The sequence below is a fragment of the Artibeus jamaicensis genome, unplaced genomic scaffold (assembly GCF_021234435.1).
Source record: "Artibeus jamaicensis isolate MK-2021 breed Jamaican fruit bat unplaced genomic scaffold, CSHL_Jam_final contig_3126, whole genome shotgun sequence".
NCBI lineage: Eukaryota > Metazoa > Chordata > Mammalia > Chiroptera > Phyllostomidae > Artibeus > Artibeus jamaicensis.
Window position 1 is genome coordinate 13167866 of NW_026521723.1, and position 26117 is coordinate 13193982.

The following is a 26117-nucleotide window of genomic DNA, read 5'->3' on the forward strand; positions in this document are numbered from 1 at the left end:
TTGAGGGAGTGCACACAGACCTTGTAATAAAAGGATATCTGTCCTTAGGGCTGGGATCTGGGAGAAATTAGCAGCTATCCTGTAAGTAAGATACCAGAAACCAGAAATGGTGCCTATTGTCAATATTTTACTAGGCTTGTTTAGTTGAAGAGATTTCAGGTCAATAATTTTAGCTTCTGTAAACTCCAGGACCTCCTACCATTCAGAAAACAGATTTCAGGTATCAGATGGTTATGTGCAATAACACAGACCAAGTAGGGAGGAGAATTATCAAGAGAAGTGAAAAAGGGGAGACTGTAGAATCCAGCTCGTGAGCTTTGTCTCTCTGGTTTCCTGCTCTAGCTTCTCAGTGCCCTGCTACAAATGCCTGTTGGTCACTGAGGAAAGGACTCAATAAAATGCTCGTAGGAGATAATCAGCACTGGGATTTTTTCCCAGGGCTGTTCAGGGTCTGTTTCGTGACAATACTCTATTTAGCCATTAATTATCTAAGCCACCCTGATTCTCTGACCTAATTCTGAACCCTGTGTTTTGAAAAGGAAGAGGAGTAAATTTAAATAATGGGACATTGCCACAGTAGGCAGGCTTAGATGAAGTGGCAAAAGTGACAGCAGATATTTGTCAGTATCCACCAGTTTTGCTAGCCAGACCTGGTTCTATAATGTAATCTTGGAGACTTCATCTCCTTAGTGTGATTACACTTAAGCAGAACTAATTGTCTGAATAGGGCACGAGGAGCAATGGCCAGTTGTTTTAATGTATTATAAACATAGCTTATGCAGTGTTGGTAAAAAGGTGATTCCAAAGGAAACTGTTATTTGAATATACTTCTTGATTTGTAACCGATGTCATTGCAAAGGTTGAAGAAATGTTAAGAGGGCAGAGTTTACCTGCGAGTTTTTTACCTACTCACTGAGTAAACGTTTACTGGATGTCTGACTAAGCTCACTAGAGTAGATTTCCATGTTATGAGGTATATTCTTAAAACCTTAAGATTCTATCCATAATCTCCTGTGGCTCACTTGTCACTAGCAAAACCTCACAGTTTCATAAAAGCACTTTCTTGAAGATTATCAGCATTTTCTTCTCTTCTAAGTTACACTTTGGGGACAGTCAAAAAGGAGCAATGTCAGACTAATTGCACTAATAATAAAAGGGCCCAGGCGGCTGGCTTTGATCATGGGAACCATCTGCAGTGCAGGCCACTTTGATGTTTCACACAATGGAAGCATAAATATTTTCTGTGTATTCCATGATTGGACTTTCAGAAATCTAATTAAGATGAAGGTCAATTAAGAGAGAATAAAACCTTAACTCCAAAAGTCAGAGAGGAGGTGGAAGATGATGGAATGGCTGTGTGTACATAAAAGAAGCTAACTAACCTAATTATAACTTGTATAAACACCCAGAGAAAGTGCCTTTCATGGAAAAAGAAAGGTCCTAAAGCATTTTATAACATTGAGATCATTAATGTGTCTTTGAAACACACCCAATACTGGAAAAGAATAGTAATACTGGCATTTCAGAACTCTATTACTAAAAGAATTGCAGACAGCTAGGGGATAAAAGCACTTCAGAGCTCATCAAAAGCAGTCCCTTGCTTCTTGGAAATAAGTGCCATAAATGTCTACAGCACAGTCATAGCTACTGGATTCTTTTCGGTATGCTGTGCAGAAGAACATGCTGGCTGTGTCAGAAGGCCGCAAGGCTGGAGGAAGGGCCCTGGACACAGTGCAGCTCAGCATGGCTGGGTCACCTTAGGCAAGCTTGCTCAGCAGTCTATGCTTCTGTTTCCAAAATTTTCAGGTCAGAACAAGAATATTTATCTCATGACTTTACTGTGTATTAAATGACAAACATAAATTCCTTAATCCAGTCTGCACATTGTAGGTAGTAAGAATGAAAAATCCTCCTTCTCTTCTTGTTTTTCCTGAGGTCATGAGCTTTAGAATCAAACTTAGTCTGAGTGCCTCTCTTTTTCCTGCTTTTTATGTCACTGGAAAGACTATTTTACCTCCTTAGGCTTCAGTGTCTCAAACTATAAAGTGGAGTAAATTACATGTACCTCCCTAGAGAATTTATATAGAGTCACTGGTACATAGGTAACTGCATGGAGGACTTAAGATAACAAAAAGTAACTCACCATGGTCCAAAGCATATTTTCAAATAGGGGTTGTATCTGTGTAGGTATGTTATATGTGCACTTGTGTGTATATCTCTGCATGTAGGGTATATATTTGTGTGTATTATATGTGCACATGCGTATATTTGTGTGTATGTGTTAAATACATAGGAGGAAAGAACTGTCAGGACATCCCTTCATCCCTGGTCACTAGCCACAATTGTATGATGTGAAAACTTAAATTTTAATGATGTGGCAAGTCATTTCTAACTGAAAAGGGTAGACAAATTCTTTTTATTCCTTTGTTGCGCAACACATATCATATGAATCCAACCCTACCTCCCATCTCTTAAACTACATCTAAGGATTCTTTCGTCTGAGAAGTTCAAAATATGCCTACTCACCTATGCAACTTAGAAAAATCTTACTTTCCAATGCCCATACTTTGGGACAAATAGATAATCAAAATTAACTTATCAGTTATCCCTGTTAGCCCTCAGGGATATGGTATCTGACCACAGTGTCTTGAATTTGTTACCACGGCCAATTAGTTAAATAGCAGAGGATAAAATATGATCTTGGGTTATTCCCTCTGACAATGCATTAAGATGAAAATTCCACTTAAGGAAGATATGAATTGTTGCTTTGTTGCTTTTCTCCATAGTGGTGTGACCTTGGTCTCCACAAAGACTTGAAGAGTGATTGCCAGAAGTGCTAGTGCTGTCTGATCCTGTTTTCTTAATTCTGTAGTCTGAGTAAAAGACAATGTGTATGGTTAAATATATTATGGGTTACATTTAGAGTTGATAGAGTTGATTTATCAAATTCAAAGGCCAAGTCCTGCCCTTGGATGTATTGGATGTATAAATGTGCATCCCTGACCAGAGGAACATCTGCTTGAAATGCAATGTTCCTTTGCTAATGGGATCTGTAGAGCTCACTGGAAGTGGAGGTGGGCCCAGGCACACAACGCCTGCTGGCTGCTGCCATACTCACAGTTCACAGTGACCTTGACTTGTTTGACATCTGCAGAGGAGACCTCATTGGCAGCTTTGCACTCGTATTTGCCTGACTGCTCCCTGGTGATGCCAAGGATCTCCAGATATTCTTCTTCACCTTCAAATTCTCTTCCTGAAAAATAGAGGTTTGCATAAATGTTTTTTAAAGTGTAACATATGCAGCAGATCACCTCTTTTTTTTTTAGAAGCAATCAATCCACATGCCTTTTCTATACTTTGACAATGTATTTGGCTAAGGCCAATTCCACAGAAGTAGACTCCAAGACAAAAATATCATGTGAAAGTGATCAAAGAGGAAGTGTTATCAGAAAAACATAGAGGAGTGGGAAATGGAACCTGCCAAGGAAGAAGCCCAGCGAGGGTGTAATGCCAAGTTTCCCAGAAGGCCAGCTGGTTCAATTGCTCAAGGAGCTCTGGGTACAGCACATGTCTCACTTCAAAGTTGTCCTGACCAACAGGTAAGAAGCTGAAATGTTTATATGGCCTTGTCGTCCCTCAATCATTGGTTGAGGGCTCAGAACAAAGTGGGAGTTGTGGGGAGGTACTCCCAAGTCATAAGGGACTCAGAGGGGCTATGGATGAAGCCCTGATACCATCAATCACATCATACTGCCTAGCACTTTTTTAACCAAAGTTGTTGTTAGAAGGAGAAGTGGGTTTCTTTTGGGAAACTTTCACTCTTTCCCCCCAGTTTAGGTGGAATTTTGTTCACAGGGTCATGTTCAAAACCCTGTCTTTCAGTTATGGCTTCCTTGTTCAGTATAAAACTATATCATCACTGAGACTTCCAGGCCATGGACCAGATCCATGAGAATGTGCCCCTCATGGTACATTTTATGACAGACTGTGTCACACGGGGTGACAGCAGAGAGCCAAGTACCATTTGCTTAAATAGTTGGCATTAGGGGTCTAGGGGCCCATTTTTGAAAACCTTATAAAGTTGGATATCTCCATTATGGCAAAGAAATCTCAAGATTGGCAGGCTTGTTTAATTCCCCTCATGTGGAGTAAAAATGATTAAATGACTTTCTTTGGGAAGGGAGGAAGGAGATAGATAATGAAGAGGAATGAAGGGGAGGAAAAAGAAGGGGGACAGAGAAAGTAAAGAAGAAAAGAGACTGAGCAGGAAGAACTTGACCTTCAACTCTAGTTAAATTGAACCCTCTCACTCCCAAGTTGCAAAACTCCACTGCTGCTTCTGCCAGGATAGAGCAGCTGGGGGAGTGCTGAAGAACACAGGCCTGCCATCTTGAAGAAATCTTGCCCTGGTCATCCTGCACTAAATGGTATTAATTAATAGCTCTACTCGAATGGCACAAGCTGTTTTCCTTTTCTGGAAATTCCCTGATGGCCAAATCAACATAACAGATAGTCAGCACAAAGACAAATTCACTGTCTAAATATGTCAGCTGAGCCTCTTAAATAGGCTCCCAACAGAAAGGATAGCCTCTTTGACAACAAGCTATAACACTACTGTCAGGAACACTCCGAACTTCAAGTCAATATCTCTAGTGCTAGTTTGGAGGAAACTGCAATCCTAATAATATAAAGGCAATAGTTATATATAATTATCTGGCTCTGAAGTCCTAAACATTATCTACTACACACTTCTACTAAAAATGTTTTAGAGAATAAGTTTATAAGTATATAGGTGCATATTATTTATAAAAGACCAGTTTTTAAAATCTGTGTTTCCTCTTTTTTCTTCTCCACATTCAAGCAAGGAGTCATACCTGACTTCATGGGTCACAGATGGGGAATGTGGTAGAAAAGGAAACAGAAACTTCAGACAAGGTGGGAAAACTTGGGCTTGGAAGAAAAAAAAGATCATGCATTCTTGTATCTATGGGTCTATGAACTGAGAGTCAGCCAGCTAACTGATGCTAAGAATCTTCTAGCTAAGCATAAATACCCTGAAGACTAATGGCAGCTCTGACTACTGCAGGCCAAATAGAAGTATAAGCTCATTAAAAATCTGTAGTGGAAAGGGAAGTTGACAGTAAGATACAATTATTGATTCCAAGAATGATGACGGGTTGAATAAAAACAGGGTTCAAGATGATTTCAGAATGTTTTAGGATTTCTGCCTACACCTATCAATCTTATTCCCAAGTAGGTACAGATGTGAGTTAAAAAGAGACCAAGTATGGTCTTCTTAGAGGTGGCTAACGGCACCGAGTTCTTTTCAACTTCCATAAAATACCTAGAAATGGAAAGTAATAGACCTCAATTTTGCATTTGGAATTTATGAAAGATATAAGCCAGTTTCAGGAGAGAAAAAGATAATTTTAGCAGCAGCACCACCTAAGTCCCTACCAGTTTGAAAAGACAGCACCATGAGAGTAGACATTAAAATAAATGAGAAAAAAATAAAATAATATTTACTGGGTTTTGTACCTGGGATTCTTCTTTGCCGGTGCAAGTATTAATAATTTTATTTCTTCCCAAGAAGCCAATAATAAAACAGATTCTTATGGGATGCATTTTCAATCCCACATCTCTAGAAAGAATTCCCCCCATTCCTATCTGAGGAGAGGGGAGTTTTCTCTTAAATGCCCCAGATGTAAGGCAGAAAGATCATTTTTGTTTTTCCCGTGATAACTCTTTTGCACTGTTATGGCTGCCTCTGCTACAGGCATCAATGCTCATAGCTATTTCAGTGGAGTGGGTGAGCCTCAAAGGGAAAACCAAACACAGGTGAGACAAACTAGCCTGATGGGAATTCGAAATATTAAACAGCATCTCTGAGCCCTCCTTCTTGTCATTCTTCCTTTACCACTTCGATCCTCTAGTTGAAACTCTTGCACTTCTGGCAAGTCTTGGTACATGTTTTTACTTGCATTCACAGGAGCCTTTGCCCACAACAGATATCTCTCCTATTTTGCTTGAGAATTTCTCATTAATCCAGTGATTTAAGAGGAAATGGGAGCATTCTTGTCACTGGAAAGCCAAAGAACCACATTGTAGATTCCTCAAACACCATTCTTTTCTTTTTCTAAACAGTTTATTTTTTATCGTATTTTTTCCATTACTATTTATCCCCCTTATGCCCTCTTCTTTTATTTGCAATATCCCTGTGAACCAGTCCCGAGTTTGGCAAGATTAGTTTTTACTCCATAAATATGTGTTTGAGTTAGCAAAATCAAAATAATAAGCAAGAACTAGAGTCAGGTTCAAGACATTATATACCTCAGGAGAACAAGCAAAGAATGGAAAGCTGGCTAAGTATTTCTGTAAGAGAAGCTGTATATACATTCACTCCCTTTTAATGATCCTGATAAGAGAACTCGTTTATTGGAGAAGAATGTGCTTAGTACTCTGCTGTAAAAGGCTGGATGGGGCATCTCTGCTAGTGTCCTGAGGATGTATCTGTCGTGTGGAGTTATTATTTCAGAAATAGGTATGGAAACAAGAGCAGAGACCCTGGTGGAAACAGGAATCATGGCATTTCTTTCATCTGAGTAACTGCAGTTTCTGGTTTCAAGGCATAGAATACGCTGTGTTAGTCTTGAGTCACAAACCTCTAAAATGCACTCCATGCTCTTGATCCCTCACCCTCTGGCCCAATGTGTCTGCCCCGTCAGTGCACCTTTCTCACACCCTTTCAGCTCACTTGGACTAGCTGCTTTTAACCCAAAAGCCCTGTCACTATTTTCTTTCATTCTCTCAACCTTAAGAAGGGTCTCAGGCCAGAATGTGACCCTTAATTTGTTAAGTTCTTTGTGGAATAAAGCCCTAGGACTTCAACTTGGGCCTGTCTCCTATTCCTGTTGATTATTTTCTGCCCTTGTATAAATGTTTAATTGAAGTGCAAATTTCAATATTTTGCTATTTAAAACATCTCAACCTATTTCCACAATCTTGCTCACATCACCAAGTATTATGTTTATTCTGGGATCTGGTGTTTAGTTTAAATCTCCCTTTGCTTAATATGTTTTTGTGTCTCCTGGCAATATGCAGTTGCAATATGCACCTTTCAGACTCTTGCACATGATTAGCATATCTCCTCTTAGTCACTGTTTACTCAAGTTGTACATATTAGTTCTTTTAATATTTCTTCATAAGTCAGAAAGAGGGGCCTAGAGCTAATGGCAAGAGCAAAGTGTTCTCTTCTGTGTTTTACTAACACAGAGGCAAATCAGCCAGGACCACTCCAATTAAAGTATGCCAGGTGCTGTCTTCTGAGTACGGTGCCTGCAGAGTACTGACTCTGCTTTGGTGAAACATGTAGAAATCACATTCAAAATGTTGATTTAGTTAGATTTCTAAGGTCAATGAGGCATTCATTCATAAGCAAGCAGTCATTTAAAATTAAATACATTTCCATGGTACTTCTCTTTCTCACTTTTTCCCTTTCTCTCTTTCCTTCCTCTCCCCCATGAACACCATATTCCTTCTTTCTCTCATTGGATACTAATGCAAACACACTCATATACATACTCACACACATAATGCTATCTACTTACATATAACCTTCCACTCTTTTAGAAGACTGCATGCAATTTTACTAACACCCAAATATTTGCTCACTAAATAGAGCAGCACTATTCTTGAGAATTCCTCAGGACATCACAAACAGTCCCCTGTCTGAGATTTTTAAAAAAGATTATCACCCCAGTAATCTACAGGGTATTTTTCTTTTTTTTCCTTTTGAGATACAACAAATAAAATTTAGGAAACTTGTTAAATTTGAGTGTTTTGTAACTTTGAAAAGGTAGAATACCAAGGATTGTTACATGTTAGAAAATGAATGAGTCATTTTTTTCATTATTCAGAGAAGACTCTTTTAAAATCTCTGTAGATCCTTTTTTTTTTTTTTGCAGAAGAGAGGATGTGTTTGAAATAGGGTTGACATTTCCTTTACTCACCTACATTTGAGTATTTACAAGTAGTAGCTGTAAACACAATAGTTCCAAACACAAAGGCATAAACAGATTAATGAAAAGCAAACAAGTGGAACTTGTCTTGCAGGGTATGTGTGTGCACACATGTGTGTTTGTGTAGTTGAAAAGTGAGTGAAAAGGGCAAGTAAAAGCAAGCTATAAACTGTTGCCGCTAAAAATAAGAGAAAGAAAGACTGTGAATCAATGATGCCATTTGAAGTTCCCTGTGTAACTTCAAATGCTGTAACGAATTCCTGTTCTTACAGTAAACTTCACATTTTTCCCCTAAGGACATACTCACCTGTTCCTTTTTGTGTGTGTTTTTTCTCCACTGCTTTTGCACATTACATTCTATACAGACATGCTCAAAAAAAGAAAAAAGAAAGAAAGAAAAAAAGCTAGAGAGAAACACAGAAATCTAGAAAAAAAAGGCCTGCAATATGGTTATGTTTCCTGTCGTGTATCTTTCCTTATCCTTTTGAAGTGTTTTGTCTCTCAGCTTTGCATCCCACCTGAGAGATCCATTAGTGTTTGACAATGTTTCTGTCCAAAGGCAGAATCCACTTCTCATCACTACTTCTCATGACCCATCGATGAATAGGTGAAGACTGGTTAATGATCTGTAATTTAAACAAGGTAGGTGTGGGGCATGGACACGGTTGCCAAAGCAGCAACCACAGGAAATAAAGAAACACAGGGAAATGCAATGTATTAAAGAGAATGGGGAGTGGGGTGGAAGGACAAAAAAGTGACATGATGGAGATGAATTTAAGAAAGAGAGGAAAAGAAATAAAAGGAGACTTCTCTAGAGAAAGAAGCATTTGGCTATTAAGATGTGTGAACTGCATGGAAGAGAAGGGATTGGTTACTCTGTTGTAGAAATGTTCCCTATTCAAATACTAAAACATACCAGGGTGTGGAAACTGGCTCCATGCCTTCTGCAGTCCGAAAGGGTATAGTTAGTACCCAGAAACTGGAGGCAAACACAGTGCCAGGGAAGATTTACAACTGCCTTTGGCTCTATGAATGATCATGGGCCAAATGAAGAATGCCCTGGCATTATTTTCCTGGCATCCAGAAAGATCCAATCCATTATGGCTTGCATTTTCCCTTTAACATACAAAAATCAGCGAGCTGACATAGTTTGAGCTCAGCAACCCAGTGGAGGCTGCTATCCACACATCCTTTTTAGCCCTGGGCCATGACATTCTGGTATTGTACTAACGCTTAACCTTTGGCACCTACTTGTTCTCAGTTTTTAGAAGCCATTCTGCCTTTCTAAATGCCAGGCTCGAAATCAGGATTCCCCTAGGTCTGGTTCTCTGAGGAGGAATTATATTGATAACAGCTATCATTCCATTGCAGGGACCATTGCTCATCATTGTACTCCATTGGACAGCACAATGCTGGATGCTGGCATGTTCAAGAAATACTGCAGAGTGACTGTTGAATTAGTGACTACTTACATAAACATGCTCTGGGCACTGTGCTAAGTCACTTCAATATTTCCTTATCTGGTTCACAATACTGTTACAATTGCTTAAAAATGAGGAAACATAGGAACCCAGGTTTAAAGAGGACTCTCAAGGGAAGCACCCAAGTTTCTGATGTTATTAAAGGGGAGCTGAGGTTTGAATCACGTTTCAAAACTTTTGGAGTCCACGTTCCCATTAGGCATGACTACTTTTATTATTAGAATGCCAGGAGATACTAGAGTTGGCTGAATTCTTAGCTTGAAGAATCTGCCCTATTTCTGTTTCTGAGTATCAAATGGGATGCTGAGAATGGGACACTTGGGGAATTTCCAAAGCAAAGCATCTAGGTTATAAAGAAATTTAAAAGATACCACCAGGTCTTATAAGCTTTGTACTCCTACTTAACTTCTTTACTGAGAGAATAAAATAAAGTAGTAAGTGAGAAAAAAAGCTGGTATGTAAGATTTTAGCCCAACCCACGTATGTATAAAGCTTCGCCCCCAACCCCAAACAGTATGGAGCACTGGTGCACATACATGCCAATAGCCAGGAAAGGAGCTGCAGGACTTACTGGGAGAAGTTTGTTTTCAGAGAGCTGAAAAACACAAGGGGAGAGCATCAGAGCTGGCCAATTATAAAAAGGTGTGGTAGTCTGGTTTTCCCACCCAGAAAAGAGTTCTTCACACAGGAGAAATGAGCAGTATGACGTGGCAGCAGGACATATGCCAGGTGTGAAAGGTGGGGTGAAGACTCTGGACTTGCTGTGTTCAGTACCTCTGCATCTCAATAAAGACACAATCAGGCCCTGGCTGGGTAGCTTGGCTGGTTAGAGCATCATTCCTGATATGCCAAGGTTGTAGGTTCAATGCCCAGTCAGAGCACATAAAAGAATCAGCCAATGAATACATAAATAAGTGGCACGACAAATTGATGCCCCTCTCTCCCTACTCCCTCCCTCTAAAATAAAATAAAAGATATAATGGAACCTTTAGGTACCCACAAAGTACTGAGTAAAATTGACTTTTTAAATCATTCCTTCCCTTTCTCCTTCCTGTCTGCCTTTCTTCCTTTCTCTATTTTCTGGAGACAACATGGTATATAAGCATGGAATCCCATGACAATTCTATTTGTTTAATGTCCTTTCTCTATCAGCACCACCTTTGCTTGGTGCAATTTCTTGGCAATGAGCCCTAATACATAGTATAACAAACTACCCTGTGAATTGCTGTGAAAGAGAAAATAGTTCTTTAAGGATGTCAAATAGTCATCATCAGTCCTGGTTAACTGGCAGTGGCTGCATGGAACATGGTGATGAGAAGGATTCTGAGGCATAGCTTGGGCTCAATGTCAAATGAGGGGCAATATCTGTGAGGGCGGAGGGAAGGTGCACCACATGCTGGACCTTCACTGGCCCTGAGGTCTGCTGTGGTCCACTTGAGCCTTTTTGGGCATGAAGAAATATATTCTAAATGCAATACATAGGTTGAAAGCTAGTGACTTGCTGAGTTTAAATGTAGCTGGCGCCCCTCAGGAGATTTGGAAGGAGTGTTTATTTTGGAGTGGAGATAATGCATTTGACTTTTGACATGGTGGGTATCAGTTTTTCTTAGAACATCCTGGGTAGTACATTTCATAGGCACATAGAAATATGAAGTTTCTAAGACACTGGGGCTAAATGAGGATTGAATATGTAATATATACATTGGTGGTCATTCAAACTACTAAAAGAGGGACTGCAGAATATTTGTATGATGTAGTATGATGTCATAATGCAAGGACTCACCGTGTCACTTAATTTTTATTATCTCAGGTATGTGGGAAAGAAGAGGCCAAGAGGTAAAATTGTAAAAAGAAATATCTAGAAATGTGCTTTGCAATAAAATAAAACTCCTACAGGTGTTGATTATTTTTTAGACTGTTTCCCAAGAAGGGGGTGAGGCAGAACAAAGAATTGCTAGTCCAAGGGAGCAACAAGCACGATCTTTCACCATTGTCATCAGAACTGCAGGGGTATTCTGCGACCTGTCATTAGTGACTCTGCCACGGCTGAGGATTAAATATCAAGAGATATGAGAACAGCAGTTGCTGTTTTCAAAAGTCACATAAATCAATTGGCATTTTGCGAGTGAATGTGTTAAACTCAGCAGGGTAATTGTACTGTGGAAGCATCGCTCGGCGTGTTTTGGGGCTGCCACAGAAGCCTTTGAAAAGTAATTAAAACAAGGTGGATGATAACTCCATCTGGCCCTCTGCCCTTTCCTTACAGGCCCCAGTGCTGCAGCGACCTCCTTTGGGCTCACCCCTAAACCCCAACCTCACTTCTTCAGCTGCCCTCACTGCTGAAGGAGCTGTTCAATCCCATTTAGAAAACTGTTCTTGCTTAAAGTCAATCAATAAGTAATAAAGAGAAAAGTAGGAGTAAGTGGGGAAGGAGTGAGTAGACCAAAAAAAGGAAATGGTTTAAGCTTGAACTAAAGTGATATTCTTACGCTGTGCCCATTTAACATAACGTTGGCAGCCTTCCAGTGCTCAGGGGTCAACCCAAATAATAGTAGAGTCCAGCGATTTGCTTCTTACTCTTAGACCAAAATGTATGAACTAGGAATCACCACCATCAACATGCACTTTGGATGGCAGCCCTCTGCACGCCAGCAGGCCTGAATCCTGGCCCCAGTTTTCGGACTTTCTGTGAAGCAGATGGATCTCAGAGGGAGTGAGGGTCCTAGCTGCAGTGTTGGCAGAACTTGTTGAGGTGGGGGTGGGAGAGACCAGGAGCTAGCTCATGTCTGCTTTTGAAAGCAGTCTTCTCCCAGGCTCGGTCGGTCTACCCACTCCTGGAGGGCTGTGAGGCCAGTGGGCCAAAGCTTAATAGGAAAACAGCAGCGATTTGTCTCCACTGCTATTTATGTTTCAAGCGCATGACAGCCTGTCAGTGCAAGTGAGGGTCGCTAAATTTACTGCCTTTCAGATTACTGCCACAGTCTCTGACTTGACAAGTCACTTCATTTACAGAGCACTGCATGAGGATGTTTCTTCTACTTCTTTTTAAATAAAAACAAAGGGAGAGGAAAAGGGCCACCAGAGAGGTTTAGATGAAATGGTTGAAATAAAGAAAGCTTACAAAAGTCTCAGCCTGATGGGAGGGGGCTGCTTTCATAAACTCCCTTCTGAATGAAGGTGCAAGGGAGGGAAAGGGCTACCTCGAAGTTCTTGGTTTGACTGATTTGCGGGCTGGACAGTATTTCTACGGTGGAAGGGATAAGATGAGTTTTTATATCTGTTGAATGGGAATGCTGGCAGGACATTCAGGTGGAGGTTCCTTCTAAACAACTGGATATAAATGAAGAATAAAACCACTTATTTTTTGTTCTTTATTTTTTTTTAACTAATCATTTATTTTCTGAGGTCTTTATAGACTAAAGAAATTAACTATACACAAAAAGAAGATGTTAACCATCTAGGGGGTACAGGGCATAGAGATGAGGTACCTCTGAATTCCAAATAAGATTAATAATTCAAAATGTAGTTCTTTTATATAAAAAGACCTAAATACTTAAAATATATGTGCAAATAGGCTGTGATCTGAATAGTAGAGCATGGCTTCTGAGTACCATTATAAGTAGTCAGTTGACAAATATCAGCTGCTGCCATGTGGCAGCCAATGATTTAAACAGGAAGCACAAGAAATAAAGGAAGTAGTAAAAAGATATTATTTCAAATTTTTATAAACTTACATTCTCATCAGGGATAAATACAGTTAAATAGCTCTGGAAGGCTTTGACTTTATTTCATGTGAGTGGGAAATAGATTAAAGGACTCAGGAGTTAGTTTCTATTAAAAACTGTTAATCATACTCCCTCAATGATTTTAAATGCTACTCTTATTCAGTTTGGTTTGTTTCTGGATTCTGTTATTTTTTTATTTTGTTTGTCCATTCCTGGGCAAGTCTCTTACTATTTTATTACACTAGCTTTTTAAGACTTTTAAATTAAAAATATGAATAGTTATTTCTCAGCATTTTTCTGATTGAAGTGTCCTTTTTGCCATTATCTAACTAGTATTAGTCATACTAAAAAACTATATTTTTGTATGTCAGTACTCTAGCTAGCTACCCATTGAATTATCTTTTTCTCTCACTGTTGCTAAAGTGGTGTTGCAATAACAGGCTATCCTGTTTTGAAAAAAGAAATGCCCTCATTTTTTATTCACCAAAACAAACTCAGATGGATCAAATGATTTCAAATTAAAAATTAGACTCTAAAAGTATTAAAAGAAAAGAAAGTAATTTGGTAATATTGAAGAAGAAAATATGCTTCTAAGAAAGTCATGAAACAGAAGCCATAAAAAAGGAGATTTATTTGTCTGACCACATAAAAAATAATTTTTTCCATAGTACAAAACCTCCATCAACAAAATCAATACATAAATCACAAGACAAAATTGTATTATAATATATATGAGATAAGAGGGACAAAAATTCTTAAAAAGTTGACTTTTCAGTCAGTAGGCTGGTCCAACCATTTTGGGAAAGAGTTCAACACTATCGACTATCACTGAGGATGTGTGTGTGACCCAGCAATCCCACTGTCACTGCTGTGATGTCACAGAAGCAGTGGAAGCACCCACACTGTGGTGAGGGTAAGTCAGTTGCTGCACATCTCCACAGAGGATGCCGTGGGGAAAGGAAATGCGTAGGTGACAGCTGTAAGTGGCAACGTGTGCAATCTCCCAAACATAAAGTTGTGTGAAGTAAGTAAAACAGAAGAAAGCAAGTATAAATCACCTCATCTGAAAATCACAGGCCAATAAAGCCAATCTTTATTTTCCAGGAATGCTACATAGTTGAAAAATTATAAAATCGAGCAAGAAAAAAATTATCCCCAAATATCTAGCATTGTTATGCCTAGTATGTATCAAGTGCTCACTGTGTTTCATACTTTTTATATAAGTGTTCACTTAAGAAAATTTAATTCATGTAACAGTCACAAAAAGATATATTGGTTATAGAATACTATATCTAGTATATTGTCCTTTGTGTTTGAACATTTGTATACACACATAAGTGCTCATATTCATATGTATGCTTTTTAACATGCTTGCTACACATGGTGTATACACAATGTTAGTAACAGTCATGCTTCTGAATTATGGAATCCGAGTGTCAGAAGTGTGTGGCCAGGGAATTTTTCTTCATTTCATGCTTTCCTATACTACTTGAATTTTTGACATAGATCATATATTTTACATTAGAAGTATTTTTAAAAGTGAAACTGGACTTAATAATTTCAGTATAAGGGGAAGACATACCCACCTTTGTGGCTATATCCTCAGGGCAGGTTTCTCACAATGAAAAAGAAAAATCCCTGAGCATTTTCTATTTCTGGCATAAGGAAAGAAGAATTAATAGGAAAACAAGATACCAACACCTAATGACAGGTGGAATAGTAGCAAGCAGATATTACATAGAATCAGAGCAATTCTCTAATTGACTGGAGCATATGGGGTTTTAATGACTATGTATTGTCTCTTTCACCCTACCTCCTGTACTGTCCAACTGTGTTCATTAAAGAATTGTGACCTGCAAGCTCAGCCCAGTCAGCCCTGAAACGCTGAGACTTGAGCCTGTTAAGAGATGTCTGGACTTAAGAGTGATGATCATGAAGGTGAAAGGTATCTACAGTTATACTCAGGTGCCTTTTCCCTGCTGACTTTCTACCCTGTGGCACCACTTTGCTTGAATGCTCTTCAGTTCTTGCCACTGGCACTCAAACTGCACTCCATCCACAGATGCAGCTAAAGTTGGGCTGAATTGTGAACCTGATCCATCATTTGGTTGTCAGGATCTCCTTTCCTCCAAGGCTAAAGTCTTTGTACTGTCTTTCTATCACAGACTAATGTTTACTAGCCATGCTGTGGCACCATTATCCAGAAATCTCTGTGCCCTGCTATTGTCATAGCCCTTTGGATCTGAATATTCTGAGAATGATCCTAACTTGAGTTTCTTTAATAATATGAACAGTAAGTCTTCCTGGAGAGGAAGGAGGCCTGAGGTGTGGGTAGAAAGAATCCATCTTTTTCTTAGTTTGTTTTTCCTTTTATACTCCTTCAGCCCAATCAAAACTCAGCTTATCTTTTGTACAGCGAATTTCTAAGTTTGCTAGTGGCTTAGGCTCCTCACAGCCTAACAGGGAAGGACCACGAAATAATTTCCTTAAAAGTGTACAATTAGCCCTGGCTGGTGTGGCTCAGTGGATTGAGCACTGGCTGAGAACCAAAGGGTAGCCAGTTCAATTCTCAGTCAGGGCACATGCCTGGGTTGTGGGTCAGGTCCCCAGGTGAGGGCATCTGAGAGGCAACCACACATTAATGTTTCTCTTCCTCTTTTTCTCTCTCCCTTTCTCTAAAAATAAAGAAATACTTTTTTAAAATTGTACAATTAATAGGTTCTACAATATACATGGACAACTTTTATGAATGGAGAGGGCAGGTGATAACTAATACCTGTCATACAAAACAACAGGCTCAGTATTTTTTCCACATTGTATAGCATGAGACTTTGTGTCTCAAGCAAGCACTTAAATGCAGTCAATGGCTGTTTCTATTAAACAACTTCCCAGCCCTGTGTTGAAGCTGTTTTCTCTCGCTTTAGGCAGAAAGTCTGCTGCTTTCACTTCCCATACTGCCATGTAAGGATCTCAGTGCAATCACACAGAATAACTGTCCAGAGATTCAACTGCTCAGGGACTTCAACCTAGGAATGTCAAATGCTTGCATAAGATATTTAATAATTATAAACAAGTTCATAACAAGCATATTGTTATGAACTGAATGTGTTTCACCAAAATTCATGTTGAAATACTAACTACCATAGTGTGATAATATTAGGAGATGGGGTCTTTGAGAGATGATTATATCATGAGAGTAGCCCTCATCAATATGAGTAGTGCTCTTATAAAAGACACCAGAGAGCTCTCTCACCTGTCTTGCTAAGTGAAAACATAGGAAAAAAACGGCCACCTGTGCAATGGAGAGCAGGCTCTTGCCATACACTGAATCTGCTGGCACCTTGATTTTGCACTTCCCAGCCTCCAGAACTGTGAGAAATAAATGTTTGTTGTTTAAGTCACCAGCCTATGGTACCTTGTTACAGCAGCCCAAACTGACTAAGACAGCATATCTACTCAAGATGTTGTTTTGAATTTATTTAAGAGTGGAGTCTATCCAAGAATCATGTCTTCACAGTAAGCTTCTTGGACCAAAATTATTTATTCATGTCCTAGAAATGGATTTACACAAGTGAGACCATAGGTTTTCCTATAAACACTATTTAAAAACTACCCTTTTGAACACATTTCCTATGTATTTCATAAGCTTCAGTCAAATATATTACATTGTCTACTACATTACTCAATATCCTTCATAAATAAATTCTATGTATTAGATATTTGCAGAAAATAATGTCTCCTCAGATGAATAAATTCTTACTACCATTTTCAAAATAAAAACTGTGTGAATCATGTATTTCCCCCTTGCCTGCCCTTATAGAAATATTATGCAAATATTGTCCCCAGATATAGCAATCAGCTTATTTAAGGTTCCTGTCAGCGTCTATTCCAGGGTTTTTTGACATGTGATCCATGGACCACTTATATAAGAATGACTTTGGGAGCTCATTATACATGCAGATCACTGAGCTCTTCCATAAAGTTACTGAACCAGAATCTCTGCGGGTGAGGTCCCGGAATTCCACGTGTTTGTAAAGCTCTCTTTACAATGCTTGGGCATACCTACACTTGTGACTATCCATCTGATCTTAGTAGTCATACATACAGAGAGAGGCACATCCATCCCTTTTGTTCTCTCAAGGGAATTCAATTAACCTCAGCTGACAGATTTAACATTGGCTTAGAATAGGGGATATCCAGTTTTTAGGTCAGGGGAGATTAAGGAGAAAAATTAAGTTATCATGATAAGAATCAACATTGTGCATTGAACTTGACACTTAATTCCTTTTCCGAGGTAACAGTTCAGCCTCCATTTGTTGGTATCACTTTGTGTCACAGACTACTTACATAGGCTAGTTTATTTACCTAAATAGTCATTCTCCTTTCTCTTTCTTTACAAATGAAAATACTTAAGTTTTGCAAAGTTAAGGAACTTCCCCAACATCACACAGATAAGTGGCAGAGCCAAGGTGTATACGCTAGTGTTTTGAACCATTACACCATGTTTAAAAAAATCTTAGTTCTATTTCTGGGACTGGTCTCCATCTTGCCTACCCATTCTAGACACTCAGTTTCTGACAAAAGCCAATGCTGACTGCCTGTTTATCTTCCTGGACCCCCACGCAAAGCCTGGGTCCCAATTCCCAATTATCTGCTATCCTTTGCTTTCTTCTCTTTCCAGAAGGTCCCTGTGTTTTACCTGGCATGGTCATTAGACCATACAGTACAATTCACCAAGAATGGATCCTCCACCTGCAAAGTTGGACAAGAAAAAACAAATTGCCTTTCCTACCTCCATTATGCATCAATTTTGTTACAGAAGTACCTTTGATCAGAGGATAAGCTATCTGTAAACTTGGAGAAGAGCAGATAGATGCTGCTGACTTTCTCAAGCACTGGAATATCATTTAAGAGTAAATTAATTTGTGCACAGATAAGAGCTTTGGTTTTTGGTATCATGTTATGTAGGATTCTAAACATCTCACCCCACACTGCAGTATTCTGGTTGTAGAGTTACCTTGAAATTCCGTGGGGTCAGCATAAGGTGTAGGGCAGGTAAGGTGATGCAAAGTGGGGACTGCCTGTATGCTGAGATTTGACAGGTTGCCAGGCAAGACAAATTGCCTCAAATGTACCAAACTTTAAAGCTTAACTAATTTCCCATTAAGACTTCCTTTGCAATCCAAACATTAATGCAGGTGGTTATACCTTTTATCAGCTAATGTCTTAATTCTCAATGAACCCTTAAGGGACTTATCAGCTTGCAGGCAAGCAGGATAGCTACCTGTGGGAATAAGTTCTGGGGAACTGGAGGGACTATAATGGAAGGAGAGGGGTCACAAGTTCCTTCAGAAGGCACATCTTACAAAATTTTGGCTTACTGTGTCCAAATATTTGAGGTCACTAAGAAGTACGTAGTACATACTGAAACAGAAAATCATTCTCACTAATATCTAATACCCTGATGTGAAATTAGTTGCAGATATAGATATAGCAAAAGGTCATGACATGTGATGTATAGATAAGTCTGCCTTGGAGTAGGCATACACTAAACAAACTAAAGGTTTTTGGGTCCATTTGAGGTCATGCTAGGTGGTCTTTTAAACTTGCCAATCCATATTTTGATGAGAACAGTAATATCCAGTTTTTCAGAAGATAATTGGGTAAGTTCTGAGCAGGAGGTCTTGGAATATCTTCAACAAATTGTTAGACTTTCAAATATCCTCAGCCTTTCCTTCCTTATATACTATTCTAAAATGTTGCTGGTTTTCAGGAAGCTAAACTTGTTATATTAAGATTTTAATATAACATAGACTGATGCAATTTCAGGTTTCTGATCTAAAAGCACCTTACAATTTCAAGGTGAAAAAGTCAAGTACCTCAGATCACCCCCTTGGACAGATGGTTTCACCTCAAGGCAAACTTAGCTTTGGTTCTCATGCCATACTGCCTGACCTGTTGTGTTCAGGGGCAAAGGAGACTATAGGGAAGATTTAAAGGCAGTAGACAGTGAGGGGAAGACCTGCAGCAAACAAGAAGGTAGTAGAGTGAGGCACAGGGAGATCACGGGAAGAAATCAAGTAAATCAGACCATGGGGAAGAATAAGAGCAGGAAGAAAATGATACCAGAACAGCTGAGGGTAGACCCATAGATAACTCCAGAAAAGAAATCAGCCTTATTGGCAGTCAGGGCACACAGAGGTTTGTTTTGGTTGGTTGAACCTGAGCCTATTCACAAAAAAAGACTTCATTTGGATATGACACAAAACAACCATATCAGGAAGTGGTCACCTGTCATTCTACATAGCTGAGAGTAAGTCACCTGTCATTCTACATAGCTGAGAGTAAGTAAATAGATGAGTATATGATTGCAGAGGTGGCTGGGTATAAGAAAGTTTGAGTCACAGAAGTCTGGAGTCGTCATTCCTGACACTATGATAACTTAGTGTTCTTTAAAGGCCTCTGTGGTCCTAATCATGTTTTTTTTTAAACAATATATCCAGTCCTGATATAGTTTTAGGTGGTCTAAGGGCTTTAGGTTTATGCTTGGGCATGCTATCAAGGTACTCTCTGCTTAAAATTAATTAAAAAGTTGTGCCCTTATGTTTAACTCTGATCTAAATGAGTGTCTACCCAAAGAGCTGCCAATTACTATTATGGACAAGAGCTATTGGCCATTGGAATGAGGATGCTGGCTACATACAAACTGCATGGGTTGTTGTGGGGCTAATTAAACCTAGGTTAGAACATGGCTTGGTTTGATAACACCGATCAAAGAGTGGTGCAATTCCAAAACTGTCAGATACTTGACCTCTCCCTTCCTTAGTCCAAGCACCGACCATTGAGAAATCAATCCCTCTTTTCATCAAATAAGAATGTATTAAAGCTACTGAAGGACAAGAAATATTTGGAAGAAAATATATGTGTTTATGTGTGTGTGAAAAGTGGCTGAATTTAGGTTTGAGCAGAAATGTGAAATTATTCCTTAAAATATCAAAAATATATTTTTCACTAAAGAGTCAAAATATGAAACTTGAGACATATATTTAAAATAAAGTTTGAGTAAAGGAAGTTTAAAAGTACTTTCATTTAATGTAGTCCAAATCATATAGATTTAAATTCTGCTTTCTGGAAAAAACACTAGTAACTTTTTCAAATTATAACTCAGGACACAGGTTCTCAAAATTGCTCAGGTAGAAGAGCACCTGAAAATGATAATGCTCTGCCTAATAATAAATCCAAATGTGAGAGACAAAATACTTGATTACATAATCTTGTGATTATCCCGTATTGGATTGTTAGATTCTAATTCAGGAAAAAATTGTTCAGACACTAAAAATGTATTTAAGAACTTATTATGGGATAACCTTCAATCAATAAAATCCTACTTGGTAATATTTCTCTTCTAAAAAATCATGAAAAGAATGCTGATATTTCATTTTAGCAGCAGAACCACTAAGGTCAGTTTCTGGAACACCAGTGTTTTCTGGAAGATAGTTTGAAAAGCATTGAAATAATTTCCAAAGGAAAAAAATCAATGCAATTATGTTCAAGGGAAAAACTAAAATTAAATAAGTTCAAGGAATGGTAAAGATTGTGGCTGTTGCATACAGCAACTGCTGCCAATTGTCAAAACTTTGATAACCATATATGAAAAAACAAATACATCAATAAGGAAACTGGTTTCTTCATAAAGCTGGATTCTCCTACCTTGCAGAGGGAGGGATAAAGAGAGAAAGAGAGAGAGAGAGACCACAAATATAAGCAGGGTGGCTCACCCTGCTTTAACCCCCTACTTGATGAGTACTGATTGCTCAGAATAGAAAGCATAAGAGAGAATTTAATTTGACAACTCTTTCATGTCTAGCACTATGCTAGGAAGATACAACAAAGCATAATAAGACAATACTGAAAAGTAAAGGAGATACAACCATTTGGGAAACCATTATGTTGATGATAATTCATTAATAACAACTTGCATTTGCTTTTACCGTTGATATTCATTACTTGTGGGTGCACTAGCTCCCTACTTTTGAATATGGTGAACAGCACCCAGACACAGTAGGCACTCATTACATCTGAGTGCATTTTAGACTCTTTCTCTTTCTGCCCCAACTGTCAGCAAAATTTTTTACCTCTGAGACTCCGAACAACCAGCTCCATTTCTAAGGAACCACTTGTAAAATGAAAGATTTAACACAGATGTCTTTCCTGAACAAAAATCTTTCATTCTTTTATTGCTGGATATATTACATATATAATCTCTTATCATCTTATTGATAAAGAAAATTGCTATTTAAGATAAAGCAGTCAATTCCAGAGACTGTGGTGTATTCTTTGCCAAATTTGTTTTAAGTTGGAAGCAGTAGAGGCCCAGGGAGAAGGTTGGCAAACTATGGCCCATGGGCCAAATCTAATCTGGTGCCAAGGTTTTCTTTTCTTTTTCTTTTCATTTTTAAGTGATTAAAAATGAAAAAAATAGAGAGTGATGTTTTATACACACAGCAACTACAAGATACTCAAATTTCAGCATTCACAAGTAAAGTCTAACTGGGACAGAGCCATGCCCCATGCATTTACTTAATGTCGAGACTTTTATTGGCTACAACTGCAAAGTTTAGTTGAAACTTAAATTATTTACTATCTGGTCCTTTATGGGAAGCATTTGGCAATCCTCAGTATAAAGAAATAAACTAACATGCAAGAACTGCATTTTTCATTCCACTGTTGTTTCCCATTCGTTAAATTGGGAAATATAGTAGATGGCACCAAAATTGCATTTCAGAAATACCATTTTATGATCTAGGATCTAAGCAATTATTTTCAACTAATTATGATAGTAATACCTATGAGTCTGCTTGTATTTTTAGGTCATCCTAAACATATTCTAAAGAAGTAGCCCTGGCTGGTGTAGCTCAGTGGATTGAGCGCAGGCCTGTGAACCACACAATTGTGGTTCGATTCCCAGCCAGGTCACATGCCTGGGTTGCAGGCCAGTTCCCAGCAGGGGACTCATGAGAGGCAACCATACATTGATACTTCTCTCCTTCTCTCCTTTCCTTTCCCTCTAAAGATAAATAATAAAAAATCTTTAAAAAATTAGTGTTTAAGAAAAAAAGAAGTAGTTTTCAAATTAGGAAAAGTCACCTTGGGAATTCTTTAAAAAGGAATATTCTTAGGCTCAACTCCAGAGGTCCTAGTCTAGTAGGTCTGAAGTGAGCCCTAGGAATCTGCATTTCAACACTCTGGTGGTGATTCAGATGTACATTTTCACTGCAAAAGCTTCACAAAGCTTTCACAAAAGCTTCCCAAAACCTTGGGTCACTGGTTCCTTTGCCCTGGCCTCAACAAAATAGCCATTGGTGTGAAGAAATCTTCAGAAGGTCTGGCTGTAGGTATAAAATGGACTATTTGCGCTTGTATCCTGAGACTTTCTAGGGAAGAGGTTGCTGTGGAGTTGCTCCCAGGAGAAATGCAGTAAAAGTTAGAATCAGACGAACAGCCTTATACTTGTTTCTTTCTAAGAAAAGCTGAAAGAGGCCCCAGGCACTTCTTTTGCCTTCGAGAGGGATGGTGATCACAAACCTGTAAGGTGCACAGCATCTTGGTTTCAACACAGGAGCAAAGCCATGATATCAAATCACATACAAACACCCAAAAACAAGACGGGAGAGTAATGGGAACAAAGCAGTCAAGGAGCTTTCATATGACGAAAATAGAAATTATATTTCCAAGAATTGAAAAGTTTTCCCCTCTGAGAGTGGTATTATTCCAAATTCACAATAAACTTCTTTCTCATTTTATGCTATCTCGAAGTTCCTTAAATTGATGGACCATAGAAAAAGTGGCATGATATTCTCATAGGGCCTGACAGCCTGAAATGATCACATGGTTTAGTTCCTGAAACATAGAGATATTCATCCTTTCCCCTTTTCAAATGATATTCTTTGCCCTGAGTCAAGGCTCAAGACAAGATTAACGTCTATTCAGCAGAGAGAGAAAAATGGCTGTAGGGAATCAGAAGACAATCATCCTTAGAAAGGTGCAGCCCTGGGTAATCAAGCTTCCCATCAAAGACTCCAAAGGCCCTAGCATGTCTCCAGAAAGTCAGTGACTTAAAGGAAAAAGTATTAGCAGTGCAGTGCTGAAATAGAAAAGGGTAAAAAGACAGGGTACCTTGTTGAAATCATTCCAGTGAACAAAGAACAACTAACTCCACTCAGAGAAAACCCAGGTAAAAGTAGTGTGTGTGTGTATTCATATATGCATGTATGTGTGTGTGTATATATATACACACACATGAGGAAGCCCAACTATTGTTAATACCATGAGAACAGTTTGTGTGACATTGATATAACCTGGAAGCCAAGGAGAGTAGACTGGAATGTGCATATGTGAATAATGATGGTTTCACTGTACTAGTCTGTAGGGGTGGTAGATGCTGTTGAGTGAGCATGTGTACTGTGTGGCTGTCACATTCCAAATGATTGAGTGAGAAAACTATACTCAGAAAGAAATTAAGGAAGACACAAACAAATGGAAACATATACTGTGTTAATGGATAGGAAGAATTAATATCATCAAAACATCCATACTACCCAAAGCCATTTATAGATTCAATGCAATCCCAATAAAGTACCAATTGCATACTTCACAGATATAGAACAAACACTTCAAATATTTATATGGAACCGTAAACAGCCCCAAATAGCTGCAGCAATTTTGAGAAAGAAGAGCACAGTAGAGAGATCAAAATACCTAATTCAAACTGTATTACAAGGCCACTGTAATAAAAACAGCCTGGTATTGGCATACGAATAGACACATGGACCAATATGAGTGGAGAGCCCTGAAATAAACCCAAGTCTCTCTGGTCAATTAGTATCGACAAGCAGACAGCAGCATAAAGTAGAGCAAAGATAGCCTCTTCAACAAATGGTGTTGGGAGAACTGGACAGCTACATGCAAAAAAAATGAGACTCGACCACCAAATTACATCATACACAAAAATAAATTCAAGGTAGGTAAAAGACTTAAATATAAGTCTTGACACCATTAAAGTCCTAGAGGAGAACATATGCAGAAAAATCTCAGATATTTCACGCAGCAATATTTTCATTGATATGTACCCTAGAACAAGGGACATAAAGGAAAGAATAAACAAATGGGAACTCATCAAAATAAAAAGCTGCTGCACAGTTAAAGAAAACAGTACTAAAATGAAAAGAGAACCAACCATATGGGGAAACATATTTGCCAATGATACCTCAGACAAGGGTTTGATCTCTAAAATATATAAAGAACTCACATGACTCCACTCTAAGAAGATAAGCAACCCAATTTAAAAATTGGGCAAGGGACTTGAACAGTCACTTCTCCAAGGAGGATATACAGAGGGTCCACAGACATATGAAAGGATGCTAAGTATCACTAGCCATCAGAGATATACAAATTAAAACTACAATGAGATACTATTTCAAACTGGTCAGAATGGCCATCATAAATAAAGCAACACACAACAAATGTTGGAAAGGGTGTGGAGAAAAGGGAACCCTAGTGCACTGTTGGTGGGATTTCAGACTTGTGTAACCACTATGGAAAACAGTATGGAATGTCCTCAGGAAACTAAAAATGGAACTGCCTTTTGACTCAGCAATTCTGTTGCTAGGATTATATCCTAAGAACTGTAATGCTAATACCCTGAAACACCAATTAAAAAACATATGCACCCCAATGTTCATAGCAGCACAATTTATAATTGCCAAGTGCTGGAAGAAACATAAGTGACCATCAGTAAAGCAATGGATCAAAAAAGTATGGTACATCTACACAGTGGAATTCTATGTAGAGAAAGAAGGAAGGAGCTCCTACTCTTTGCAACAGCATGGATGGAACTGGAGAGCATTATGCTTAGTGAAATAAGCCAGGTGATGAAAGACAAATATCATACGATCTCATCATTAACAGGAACCTAATCAACAAAAGAAACAAGCAAGCAAAGTATAGACAAAGACATTGAAGTTGAGAACAGGCTGACAGTGACCAGAAGGGAGAGGGGAGCGGATAAAGGGGGAAAAGGTGAAGGGTTTTCAGGTACAATTATAAAGGACATATGGACAATAACAAGGGGGGTTGGAAATGGGGGAGGGAGACGGGGAGGGTTAGCATGGTTGGGAGGGGTGGGGGGAAAAGGCAGAAAACTGTACTTGAACAACAATAAAAAATAAATAAAAAACCCCAAAATAACAGAGTGAGTATAACAATGCATCTGCATCAAATTTTGCATTAAGCTTTGAACATTCCTCTGCAGAAACTAATCAGATGACTTAGAAGGTTTTCAGGGATGATGCAATGAATGCAGCACAAATAGAAGTGTGGCACAAACACTTCAAAGATGGTCTAGGATCTGTTGAAAGGTCCATGTTCTGGCAGGCTCGCAACAAGCAGAACACCTGAGAATGTTGAACCTGTATGGGCTGCAGTCAACAAAGATCGGCGACGGACAGTGTGAGAACTAGAGGCTGATGGGGGGAGTCCAAAAACTACTGTATCCAAGATTTTGATGCAGGATCTTGGCATGAGATGTGTCATGGAACAATTCGTGCAGAGATTTTGGCATAACATTAAAGCACCCAGGTGATTCAGTCCTTCTACTGCCCAGATTTGGCTATGATTTCTGGCTTTTTCCAAAACTAAAATCACTTTTGAACAGTAAGAGATTTCAGACTGTTAATGAAAATCAGGAAAATACACCAAGGCAGCTGATGGTGATTCCAACAAAAGATTTTGCAGAGAGTTTTGAACAGTGGAAGAGATGCTGGAAGAACTGTGTGAGGTCCCACTGTGCCTACTTTGAAGGGGACTGAGGTGTCATTGTCCTATGTACAATGTTT

General features: G+C 38.8%; 1 protein-coding gene across 2 annotated transcripts in view; it reads right to left on the reverse strand.

The window, feature by feature from the left end:
- LSAMP (limbic system associated membrane protein) overlaps positions 1–26117 on the reverse strand; it is a 637805-nt gene that overhangs the window by 41754 nt on the left and 569934 nt on the right. For both annotated transcript variants that reach the window (XM_053663164.1, XM_053663163.1), the window contains exon 4: positions 3119–3253. In XM_053663164.1, coding sequence (XP_053519139.1) covers positions 3119–3253 — 135 coding nt within the window. The remainder of the gene's footprint in view (positions 1–3118; positions 3254–26117) is intronic.